The sequence below is a fragment of the Podarcis bocagei genome (assembly GCF_964188305.1).
Source record: "Podarcis bocagei genome assembly, chromosome: 3".
Lineage (NCBI taxonomy): Eukaryota > Metazoa > Chordata > Lepidosauria > Squamata > Lacertidae > Podarcis > Podarcis bocagei.
This window is the reverse complement of record NC_138127.1, coordinates 25,940,148-25,953,360: the sequence shown is the minus strand read 5'-3', so window position 1 is coordinate 25,953,360 and position 13,213 is coordinate 25,940,148. Positions and strand designations below refer to the sequence as shown.

Sequence of the window (13,213 nt, the reverse complement as noted above, 5' to 3'; positions counted from 1 at the left end):
TAGCTTTTATTATAAGTTTATAGCACAATTCAACAATTGTGTCCTACATTTTTTGCTGCTGTTTCCAACAATGCAACTTGCCTGTTCTTAACCTATTACCACAGTGCAGAAAGCATAATGCATGTAAAACTGTATGTTCTCATCTGTGTCAGTGATTGCGTCTCTGGCCTTGGGCAATCTTGCTAAATACTTTATCTCCCCTGCCCCCTCTTCTCTTGCTCATATGAAAACTGAGATAATAATAGTTACATATATCCTCAGGTGTAATGCTGGCTAAATTACAGTTTTTATTTCACTTTGGATCTCAGCCAAAAAAAAAAAAAGCCCCACAAAAAAAGTAAAGCAGACGACTTACAACGGGGTAGTAAAATAAAATCTGCATTTATTTAATGTTCTTGGACTGAAAGGTCACAAGGTGTATTTGTAGAGCTGTGGGAAATCTAGGCATAAGCAGTCATGGGGAATTTAAATTATTTGGAGCTGGAAAATTAAAAGGAGTTTGGAAGTATGTGGTCAGTTGCGTTCCCATGTCAGGAGAATAATTGTGCATCTGAATGGCGGAGTTCTAGACTTCGTACAGTCCTGAGCTTATTGACTATCAAACAAAGGAACCAAACGCTACACATCATGAAGACCCTTTTAGAGAACAGTGCCTGTTTGATTTCACTCACCATTTCTGTCTCCTAGCTGCAAAGTCCTTATGGAATGCAACAGAGGCAGATAGAATGTTGTGCATCTCATTTCTTTTTAATCACTCTTCCACAGTTAGGAATACCTGCTCTTCAGTTTTGGTTTGGCATTTCATTCTGGTCAGAGCAAAACCATAGTGAGTTTGCTAATACAGAGAATGATTGATAGGTTTATGACTGAAGCAGTTAACCATGTTCTTTTGATCCCCATCAGGCATGCAGCCTGATCAGTTGATTTGGAAATAAGCTCAGTGTGCACAATGGGGATTAATCCCATGGTGCATGAATGGCAGCCTTAGGCACACTTAACTTTCTCTGGATAATTCCTCTAGGATATTAAGACTGCAGTCCTACCTGAACCAATCAGGACATCCTTCTGATTGAATTGTTATTCTCTGTTCCTAAATGCACTTAAATTTTAGTCATTTCTGCTAAAACACAGTGCGATTTCTCATATGGCCATGGTTTACATGTCACATTAAACCATAGTTAAAATAAACCATGGTTAAAATAAACAATGGTTTAATGTGAACCATTAGTGTGTTGGCGCATGCTGCTGAAATGGTGGGTGCTTTGCTCCTCCTCTCCTTCTGCTGTTACTTTGCAGGTGGTAAGAAAGCCATGGTGTGCCTTGCCATGTTCTCTGAACCCAGGCTCACAGTTTGTTTTTCTTTAAACTAATCATACGCAGAAGCCAAGGTTTGGTCTTCATTTACTGCTCATAGTTTGCTTTGGGCAAATGAAATTAAATTGTTTATTTAAATTATAGTTTAGATGACATGTGAACCCAGACCATAGCAATTAAAGTTTTCTACCCAAGCGGTATTTGTTTATAATTTTATTTAAGATATTTACATACCCTTGAAGAGAGTCTAGTCTATACCTTGTCACACATTTTTACTCCAGATCCAGAAGGGCAAACAAAGGGCAAACGTTTCCAGATTTAATAGTATATTTTCAACTTATATACATATTAAAAATAATGTGGGTTCTACTTGTCCCCTTGCCATTTCCAGAGTTAGGTTTCTGAAGCATATTACAGTGGTGATAATTGCACCTTCAGTCCACAGCAGAAGTGACTGCGGGAACAATTAATGCAAAGAAGCCAGCATATTGACCTTAGCAAAGTCACCTAATTAAAAATACAGCTATATTGTATATTGAAGGGGCGGAGATTGCTATGTAAAAAAACAACAGGGGCAGCTATTTGGCCATCCACGCGGTGCACACCATCAAATACACCTTGATATATAGATTAGGCTTGCCATATTTCAAAAAGTAAAATTCCTGACACCACCGAAATTGTTGTTCTTTTTTTGGGGGGGCAGAGTTGTTGAGCTTTGGCCAGGCCCCAATGCACCCCTTTCTCCCTCACCTTACTTTCCCCTTTACTATACCCCACCCAGCTGCTCAGGCCCCCAACAACCCTCAGAAATGTGTAGTGAGGCACTGCCACCTCCCCCCCCCCAACCTCGAACTTACCACAGCCGGTTTTGTTCCTCTTCCACACAGTTTGCTACCCTCGCTTTCGAGGCCTATCCATGTCTCATTTAAACTGCTTCCTGCACACACACCATTACCGGCCCCCATCTCCGCCTTGACGGTGCTGCAGCTGGAAGGAGGTGGTGGCCCTGAGCGGCTGCATCCTGCCCCAGCAAAACAAGGGGGTGCCTGGCTGGCGAGCCAAACCAACATGGCCACCTCAGCCCTCTTGGGTGAGGTGGCCATTCTAGCAGCTCCCGAGCGCCCAGCTGCAGACCTTCTCTCACGGCCTCTGCTGCTGCGACTGAGCCACCCGCGGGACATCCCTGGCACAGGGTCCCTTTTTCAACACGCTAGGGGCGGCTAGGCCTCTGCATCTCCTTCCTCTGTCCCACATCTCCTCACTCTGCCCCCCCCCCTCCCTGGCTAAGGGAAGTGACCTCTCATCACTTCCACTGCTGCTGGGTCACAACCTCCCCTGGATATTTTTTTTTTAAACCAGAAAACTGAAAACACCCAAGTTGCCATACGTTCAGGAAATTCCGGAGATCTCTAACATTTAAAAAAGTTTCCCCAGCGTCGAATTTCTGTACATTTCCGGTATTTTTGGACATATGGCAAACCTAATATAGATGTACTTTGAATGCAAGAACTCCGCATAACAGAGAAGGGAAAGGTATGCATTTCTGGAAAATGACTGCACAATCACCCACAATAGTATTTTTCGTAGGTAAGAGAAGCATTGATCATTCCTTTTAGGTTAGTTAGGATCATATAGTAATAGTAAACGTTTGTAATATAAAAGTTACAAACTTTTATCCAGAAGTTGCAAGTCTCCTAAACATCCATCTTTCAAGCACAGGTTGTGTCACTCAAGTTCCTGTAAGAGAAGCAGCATGTTAAAGTTCCTAGGGTTGTATGCAACTAAGTCATACTCCAGGTAGACCCATTGAAATAAATGGACCTATGTTAGTAGTCATGCCTATCAATTTAAATGGGTATACTCTGAATAAGACTAACATTGGAAACAACCCTTAGTACTTGCTGTATATATGTTAAGTAAGAATCTTGAATATTCTTTGTAAGTGTCACAACTTTATTTGATCAGTTAATGAAAATGAATGTAGCATTCTGTTTTTTATCTTCTCCCAAAAGGTGGTGTCTTAATCAGTGCAGCGCTCTTCAGAGCTACTATAGCTATCATTAGTGGGTGTTAGCACAGGCTTTGATGTGGGAGTTAAATACATGACTATCTGGCTCAGGGCAAACAATGCTACTTCTTGAGCAATGTGCATTTTAAAACCACTTTTGAATAACCTTTATATCTGGGAACTCCTAGCTCTGTAGGAGTCTCCCTTCATCTTCCCTCTCCTTTCCCATTACACCCGCATGTATCCCAAATAGTTTGCCTTATAAGACTCAGAGCAAGTCTGGCAACAAGCAGGGAAGGAAACAAACTGGTTTTATTTATATCCCACTCAATTTTGAGGACCATTGATATCAAAAGTGTCTGGGGAAAGAGGCAAGAATTCAGAATGTGATAAATATAGTCAACCGAAAGCAAAAAGTGCTTTCATCTGATTTGCCAGATCACCAGTGCAGAATTAGCTAAACTCTTTAATGCTTCTTTGACATGTTCTTTCTTCCTAAACCTTATCCAAAGTAGTTGGTCTTTTTGGTTCTTCAGTGTTAATTAGAAATGCCCAAGGAAGAAATGTTCAAAATATGGAGAAAAGAAAAAACTGTTTCACTCTTTCGAGTTGAAAAAATGGCAGAGTGGTAATACGCTATTATTTGTAAAATGCTGTTTTAAATGTAAAGATGAGTGGAGCTCTAAAAAAACAAATAAAGGATAGAACGCAGGTATGGATCCATCAGGTTTCCATGGTAGATTATAGAATCTTGACTAGATCCTGCAGCCTTCTTCATGTGTAAGACAGATCAAATAAGGGACCGTTACAAAAAACTTTTCCTGTAATAAAAGAACTAACGGTCACTAAGTAGAATAACTACCTATTATTAGTATTGCAGTGTTGAAAGACTGAACAGCCAGGAAGGAGTTACCTACTATAATTACTATCCTGTTGCTTGTCCTATTAATAATCTATTAATCCAATATACTCAAAGGATGTAACTTCATACATAGTGTATAGGGTCACCCCAGCTCTGTTTAAGTGCTTTAAGCTCAATTCCTATGCACACTTATTTGGGAAGAAACCTTACTGAGCTCAGTAGCAGTTACTTCTGAATAAACATACATAAGGTTGTGGCATTAACAGGTTACAGACTTAGAACACCTGTAAGTGTGCATTTATTTTGTTATGAGTACTTTAAATCTAAGGTTTAACCTTAAAGGGGTTAAATTAAAAGTGTGCCACAGGTTATTTGGATAGTCAAATTGAACTGTAACAATATTTTCTTTTGTAGAGGGAGGTTGCCTTGTTCCAAGATGACATGCTTGCTACTTTTTGAAAAATAAAACTGGGGAGGAGTGTGCATCAGTGCTGGAATCATGGGCCCTTTGTTTACCTATTTATTTATAGCCATAAAAGAATTTTTAAAAGATTAAAAAAGCAAAAGAGTCACAAAATGGCCTTTTTAAAAGATCTGCATTAGTGTCTTGTGGTTTCAGTGCTGCAGCTGTGGTACACTCAGCTTCTAAAGAATTAAAATAAAATAAATAACAAAATGTAAAGGGTGAAATCCATTGTCAAATGAAGCATCCATTCTCACAATCAATTTCCCCCTCCCTCTCCTTCCTTTTTGCCTCCATCTGCTGAAGAGCCCCACCCTCTGCAGCCATTTTGGTGGGCATATGGAGAAGGCTGTCTTTTCAAAGTCCATTTTCCTAATACATTAATATCAGTTAAGGCTTCAGCTGTTTGTTATAGGAACGCCGTTTAACAGCATGATTTTATACATGTCTACTCAGAAATAAGCCCCATTGAATTAAATAGGGCTTGCTTCCAGCAGTAGCTAAAGACTGCAGTATGAATAAAATTCACTTTATTTGTAGACTAAGAACACTGGCTGTTTATTTTCTAGAGAAACTGGGGAGAAACTGACTGGAGTCTTGTTCCAGCTCATAATAATAAACTGTGTTCTACATTTAGCTCTTTCATAGTCAGATTACTACAATACGTTTTGAGAGGGTTTTTCTGTTTTGTTTTGTTTTGTTTAAGTTGAAGTCCTATTCATGTCTCTGAAGCTACAGTTTTATCTTTGTTGTTGTGAGATGAGGGGGCTGGATGGGGTGTGTATATATTAATGTCTATTAATTTCAAGGAGTGAACAGCACACAATGAATGGCTTCACAGAACACAATCTTGTTTATAAAAGCCCTTTTCCCCCCTAAGAGAAAGAGAATGCACAAAAACGATTTCTTTTTTATTTACCTCTTTGAAATGAAGCCACAAATAAACTTGTAGAAACTCTAAACAAAGAATCAGGTAGTAGTGAACAAGACTGTAGACAAACGTGGGGAATCTTTGGCCCTCCAGATGTTGCTGAATTTCAGCATCCCTTTGGGACCAATTGTCTGTGCTGGTGAGTAGTACAATATTTGGAGAACCTCAGTTAAGTGACTTCAGCTCTAGAGGTCTATGTAATGGCAGACACTGGGCTACATGGTCCGTGTATCTGAACTCCAAATTGGTATATGAATTCTTACACTCTTCTTTCTGTATTACAGATAGCTGGGGCTTTATGGTGGTACTTCGTATCAAAAGGAATTGAGTATCTGGATACAGTATTCTTCATCCTAAGAAAAAAATTTAACCAAATCAGTTTTCTTCATGTCTATCACCATTACACTATGTTTACTTTGTGGTGGATTGGCATAAAATGGGTTGCAGGAGGGCAAGGTGAGTAGTCTTGTTTATCTTCCCAAATAAGGAGTACAAAGTGGGGACTCTACCTGGAAGCTAATATTCATTTTGACAGTAGCTTGTAAATATTGTTTCCTTCTGGAGTAATGGAATGCCCTTTCAATTCTGGAATGCTAAAGTTAAAGGGTAGATTCCTTCCTTCTCTGGGAAATGAGGGGGAGGAAAGAAGTACCGTATTTTTCGTCCCATAGGACGCACCTAGTTTTTTGGGGGGGAAATAAAGGGATTTTTTTTTCCTTTATCTCCCCCCCAAAACCAGGTCGGGGAAACCAAACCAGGTTGAGGAACAGCAGGATGGTGGGCTGCGCCTCCCTGCTGTCCCCCGAGCTTGTGGGGCTGGCCGATGTCTGCCCGGCACGCGGGGCGCTCTGTTTCAGGGTGCCCCGGGCGGCAGGCTGCTATCCGCAGCGTGGGGAGCCCTGTGGATTCGGATTTCGCATGCAAATTCTTCTTTTTTTCATTTAAGTAAACTTGCTGTGTGAAGCAACACATACATCTGGCTTGCTCAATCTAAAATTCGGCAACCATGAAAAAGAAGAGATTATTTTATTCTGCCTTGCTTATTCCAGAATATTTCCATGGTGATTAAAGGATCTAAGGCCCAAGCTTATTCATGTTTATTCAGAATTAAGTCCTGTTCATTTCAATGGGATTTACTTCCAGAAAAGTATGATTAGCAGATTCACTACATTTTATATATGCATAAGTATATATATGTATGTGTGTCTGTTAGCAAGCCTAGTATATAAAGCAGGCAACAGCTATAAATTATACTCAATGCAGAACCCTGTAATTATTTCCCAGACATTTTACTCATCTTATATTCACATCAACTCGTTTGGAACATCTTCATTTCCTGTAATACCGTAGTTCTGACCTTGGTTTGCTTTGCCTTTCTTAAATTATAAGTTCTTCAAAGACTAGTCATGCTAATCATGTCATACAGCTTGATAACCATCATTAATTTGGAGAGCACAGGAATGACTTCTTCCTTCTGGATCCAGATAGAAAATTGCCCTTTGCAAAATAGTTTTGGTTTGGGGCTTTTTCTGGTTTTGTTGTTGTTTTTTTCAGAGTATGCAATTTGATTTTGCAACTATATTGGAATTTTGAGAACAGTTTGTAATCCTGTGCAGACTTCCCTGGGCATCATTCCTTACTGAGTTCACTGTAAACTAATAAGAGTGATTTCTGTTTATGCCCCCTGTATTTTTAAAACAGTTGATATTATTTAACAGTCAGCACATCGCAAATACACTGTGGTTAAAATATTTCAGGTGATAACTGAATAAGTCATCCTCAGAGTGGACTCACTGACATTAATTAAGTCCAGTGGTTTCATTGGGTCTACTTTGAGACTGGTATGAGAACCCAAAAGGGAGGGGACAACTTACAGCAGTGGAGCTGCATCCATCATTGGTGCTTTGCTGACACATTATGACCTGGCAAGCATGACTGAATGAACTTGGCAACCTTTTGCAGCTTACACACCAGCCCTTACCTCCCCCCCCATCCCAGAACACTCATTTTATTACCTACAGGTGATGTGTGGCTCAAGACGAGCCACAGGGTGTCATGCAAGGGAGTAAAAGGTCAGAGCAGGGTTGTAATGCAACAGAGGCTAATTTAGATGGTAAGGTCCTCAAGACAGGAACCTCCACCTTTTCCTGTTTATATTATACTCTATAAAGCCCCATGTATATTTATGATGTCATACAACTAAGAATAAGAATTTGGACATTCTGCTAGACTGGGTACAGTGCCTGCAAATGGAGGAGAAGGGTAAAAGGCGAGGACTGAGTGGCAATATGGGGTGTTGTCCACGATGGTTCAGCTTATTGCCTATGTGCAGGTGCACTCACACGGAAGGAGGGAGAACAGATCTCTGTCGGCCACTGAGGTTGCCCCCCCATGATGTACATTGCAAATGTTTCCCATATTTTATATTTAGAACAAAAAATACCTTTCCACTGTGAATACTAGGCTGTAATTATTATAATGTACTATGAAACCAAATTATCTCAGCTTTTACTTTAATGTGTAACGGGAATAATAGAAATAAGGAGAATATGAGGTTACACCTCTTGCAACTTTCAGATAACATCGTTCTTTGTTTCTTCCTCTCGACAGCTTTTTTTGGAGCACAAATCAATGCTTTTATCCATGTTATTATGTACATGTACTATGGACTAGCTGCCTGTGGCCCAAAATTTCACAAGTACCTTTGGTGGAAACGATACTTGACCATAATGCAGCTGGTAAGTATTTTTTTTAAAAAAACCCTATTACCTAGGATACTTAGAACCTTGAATGCTAGAACTTTAAAGCTAGGTGGATGTCATGCATCCACACACCCCATGTACCTCTTGAAGCAAGATGCTCTGTACTCAGATCACACCATAGACATGAAAGAGCAACCAAGAATGAGATTGGTATTCTAGCCAGATGAAAGAATAGAATTGAATACAATGAAATGAAATGTGTAGAAATAGCTCCAGGTAATGAGTATGAACCAAAACAGTATCTTACATGCCTATTTGCATGCAGAATATCTTAGAAATAACTGTAGAATGGAAAGTATACGGTAATTCATCGAAATCTGTTCACACTAAATCCAGTGATAACACTGTGCACAAAGGGTTTGGCTGCATGAAATAGTTGTCTTACACATGAAAAGTTGGCCACTGGGGGAGCAGGATGCCAGACTAGCTGGGCCATTGGCCTGATCCAGCAGGATATTCTTATGTTATTATCTTATGCAAGTCTTTTCTGGATTTTAAAGACCAGATTAATCCCTCCATATTGCTGGCAGAGGAACAACCCAGATTAGGGGAGATGATTTATGGACCACCACCCCCTTCTCCGAAATACATGGCTGTAGATCAGGCATGGGGAACCTGTGGCCCTCCAGCTTCAGGGTTCCATCTCCCATCAGCCATAGGCAGCATGGGCAACGACCAGGGATTGTGGTGGTTGTCACTCAGCAGAGTTTGAAGAGCCACTGCAGAACAGCTCCGAAAAGTACAGTAAAGCCTAGTTGTTGGCCATGAATATTATGAATAGCAGAATAGGAGAAACATGTCTTCTTTTTCCGTTTCCACCTAATAGCTATTATCATTTCTCTGTGACGTGTTGGTGAATCATTTTTTAAAAGTATACCTTCAGTTTTGCAATTTGCCTGTTAATTCTTTTCAATATCTGTCTAGTATTCAGATTTCCCCCAAAAAACATTATAAAATGCAATTGAGCAGAAGCTTATTGATCAGGATCTTTGACATTCTGTTTTTCTACCTTTTCAGATTCAGTTCCACGTGACAATTGGCCACACGGCCATGTCTATTTATATTGATTGTCCCTTTCCTAAATGGATGCACTGGGGCGTCATTTTCTATGCCAGCACTTTCATTATCTTGTTTGGTAACTTCTACTATCGGACATACAAGATGCCCAAGCAGCCTGTAAAGAATGGCAAGATTACCAATGGTGTTGTGGCAAATGGTATAAGCAAACCAGAAAATGGTCTAGTTGTGGAAAATGGAAAAAAGCAGAAAAAAGCAAAAGGAGAGTAACTCGATCCAGGCCTTAACCATTGTTGGCAGTGAGGAGTCTCCAAATTGGTTGTAAAAGAGAAAGAAACGTTATCCTATCTATACCAATTGACCTTTAGGTTATTGAAGAGATAGAAAACATTATTTATGAAGATCGTTTTAACAACAACCCTTCAACTTAAAAAATTCTATTGTAATTATGTAATTATTAAGACTCTCATGATCTCTATGTAAACTTTTAGACTGCTGGTGTTGGTAATGTAAGAAAGAATTGCTGAAGCATATCCTGTCAATCCAATGGTTAATACTACAATTAACCAAGGGTACAGTTGGCTTGTTGGAGCAGACATTTCTTTGAAAATATGAATATTGTATAAATCTTTCTGAACCTATCATTTGTTTTAAGACCAAATCATTCCCTAATTAGGACATGGATTTATTCTTGCCCTCTTTTATCATAGTTTTGTTTTATAGTCTCTTAAAACTACATGTTACCCTAATTTGTCCACTATATCTGTTACAACTTTTCTTGTGTGGAAATGCACCTACCTCTTCATTTTTTGAAAGTAACACCTAACATTAAATACTAATTTTTGAAATACAGAGTCTGCCAATATAAATTTTGTTCTATTCTAATTAGAAAAAAGTATTTCATTATTATTTTTTAAAATGTATTTTCTCATTAATGAAGAGGACATATTTGAAAGGTCTGTATCTGAAACAAATGACAAACCATGGTCTAAGTCTAAGACAATCCTTGTTTCTAAGATGTCATGAAACTATTGTTTGTTGTCTCCAGTTGCATGAAACCCATGGTGCTAATGCTTAAAATGGTTGGATGTTATATTGTGGTAGAGGGGAGGACAGAACTCAAGTTTTTATTTTGCTAATGGCCTACTTATTTAGTACTGGGCATGTTAAATATAAAGAGGAGAAATTCATCAGCATAGAGTCTTGTAGCTGAAAGCCTCCACCCAACAATAGAACTCAAGTTAGCCACGACCAGCTTGTTCCATTGGGTTCAGCGGGACTTAAGTCATGATTAAATTTAGTTAAATTGGGGCCCAAGTGCTTACATGTCATGAGCAAATGCACTGTAGATAATATTGTTGTGAACTGTTTACTCACAAGGTGGTCTTGCCTCTAGTACTGTAATACTTGCGGGCTCATGATCTTTTTACAGGTACTGTACAAATAGACTCGTAATTGATTCTTCTTGCAGTCATGTCACTGCAAGAGCAATATTGGCTGGTTAAGATTCCATCCCTTCCATATCAGCTTCTCTAAGTCTAATTTCCATGGCTGTTCTGCTCATCATTCCTTCTGCTGCACCATTATGGCTTGCCTCTAACGCTTATTGTCAGAGTACCTCAAGTTCGACTCCACTATGGACTGGATACATTTTATTGCACAACTGTGAAGAAAGTACAGTAAGGATCCTCCATTTGCACAGCCCTGGAAATGGATGTGGAGAGAAGTCATGATTTGCTCCAGCTTGGATTGAGTTTGAGGCACAGCTGGAACTAGAACTGAGGAGGTCGTTAGATTTCTCTGCTCTGAATACCAGAGCCATCCTCATATATTTATGAGAAAGAGATTTCTCTCTAGTAATGTATTTTATATCATGAAAATAAAGCTATTTAGTTGAGACAGAAGCTTGCAGGACATTCTGTTTTTACTTTTACCCATCTTGTATTGTCTGTAAAAACGATAGGAGAACAACCCCCCCCCCTATTTCCTAATATTTACTATGTCTCTGGCTTATTGGTTTTACCCAAAACACTCCCAAAGCAATCCAAAAGTATAATTGGAAAGGTTATAAATGTCTGGACACAGATCATCTTTACAGGTTAATTTGGCAGGCTGGTCTCCCAAAGTAACCCAAACTGGGTATGAAAATACTGACGTGGGCTGCAGCCCTAACTAGGGTGTAGGCCCATGGAACACAGTGAGACTTACTTCTGAATAAACCTGTTAAGGATGACACTGTGGAAATACACAGCAGATCTCTTAAATCTTAACTGGTCTGGGACCATCAAGTAGCTTCTCTGATTAGGGTTGTTTCTTTTGTGCTTTTCAAAATGGAGCCGAAAGGTGGGTGTTGTTGTAGGCAGCTGGCAGAGCAGGGTGGGGTGACCTTGCTCACCTGGCTTCTGAATGTGGGGGTCACTGCTGTTAATAGGGAGGGGGTGACTGCAGGTAGCTTGGTTTTCAGCAGGCACAGTAGCACAAGCAGTGGGTTGGCTCCAGTACCAACAACCTGCTGAACTCCCCACAACCTCAACTGTTACTCAACTGCCTCTGTTACTGGCAGCGAACTCCATGTTGGAAAGCCAAGTACGCAATGCAGCTCAACCCTGCCAGCTGCTCCTGCAGGCAACAAACATCTTGGGACATGATACGCTGTTGATTTTATTGGGGGAGAATTAAGCATGGGCTTAACTTTTTCATTGAAATCAATGGGACTTGCATGTGCTCAACCTTGTCTGGATTATTCCCTTAATGTATAGAAATAAAAAGTAAAAGATGTTTGCAGATCTTTTGTCCTTTTTGTAATCTAATGGGATTTCAGCATGGGGTGGTGTTCTGTCATCATCCAGGTGGAGGGGAAAAACACCTATTTCAGACAACATAATTGACTTTGCCAGTCGTACTGAGAATATTCTCTTCCAGGGTGGCGTGGCTTTTGACTTTGATTTCATTTGGTTTGATTTTTTTGCATACCACAGTCTCCTAGGTCTTTGTGTATTGTAGATTCATATCCATGAGAACATACACTAACCCTATGGTGCAATTCCACCAGAATATTGCTGCTGGAAACCCAAATCCTGCGTAGCTTGTAAACAAAGCACTTGTTGGCACGGATGACAATGCAAATTGCACCACAATAAGATACAGATCCTGGCATGCTTGACTGTGTGGCAGATCTGGTTTAATTAAAATCATGTTTATTTGTTCGTTAGTCTCTTTTATCACAAAAGTGACTTGAAATAACTTACAAAAATAATCTAAACCCAACAAATCAAAGTTTTAAAACACATCTATACAAGTAAAAAAGACAGGCCACATTAACAGAGATCAGATAGACCTGAAACCCCTCAAAAGAGGGGCCAAAATCCAGGGCTAAAAAAGGTTTCTGCCTGGTACCTAAACATAGATAAAGATGTCAAGCCTCCCTGGGTAGAGCATTCCACAAGTGGAGAGGCACCACTGAAAAGGCTTGTTCTCGTATTGCCACCCTCTGCACCTCCCATGGAGGAGCTATGTGGAGAAAGGCTCACATGATGACCACAGGGTCAAGGTCAGTTTGTGTGAGATGAGGCAGTCCTTGAGGTCATTGGGGTCCTGAGGCTTTATAGGTCAAAACCAGAAATTGAGCCCAGAAACTAATTGGTAGCCAGTGCAGTTGCGCCAGAATGAGTGTTTATATATTTGGGCTGTCAGCAATCAGGCTGCTGAATTTTGGACCAGCTGCAGTTTCCAAACAGTATGCAGCCCCCTGTGTGACACATTTCAGTAATCCAAATAGTCTCTGTCCAAATAGGGGCACGACTGGGCCACAAGTTGAAAGCACTGGGGGAAAACACTCAGCAGAACCAAGGCCACT

The 13,213-nt window shown here is 40.1% G+C and overlaps 1 protein-coding gene across 1 annotated transcript in view; it reads left to right on the top strand.

Annotated features, from left to right (window-relative positions):
* ELOVL4 (ELOVL fatty acid elongase 4) overlaps window positions 1–12,141 on the top strand; it is a 50,687-nt gene extending 38,546 nt beyond the window's left edge. Inside the window, exons 4-6 of the mRNA XM_081187369.1 lie at window positions 5,863–6,034; window positions 8,189–8,316; window positions 9,358–12,141. Coding sequence (XP_081043495.1) covers window positions 5,863–6,034; window positions 8,189–8,316; window positions 9,358–9,627 — 570 coding nt within the window. The 3' untranslated portion in view covers window positions 9,628–12,141. The remainder of the gene's footprint in view (window positions 1–5,862; window positions 6,035–8,188; window positions 8,317–9,357) is intronic.
* The last annotated feature ends 1,072 nt before the right edge of the window (window positions 12,142–13,213 follow it).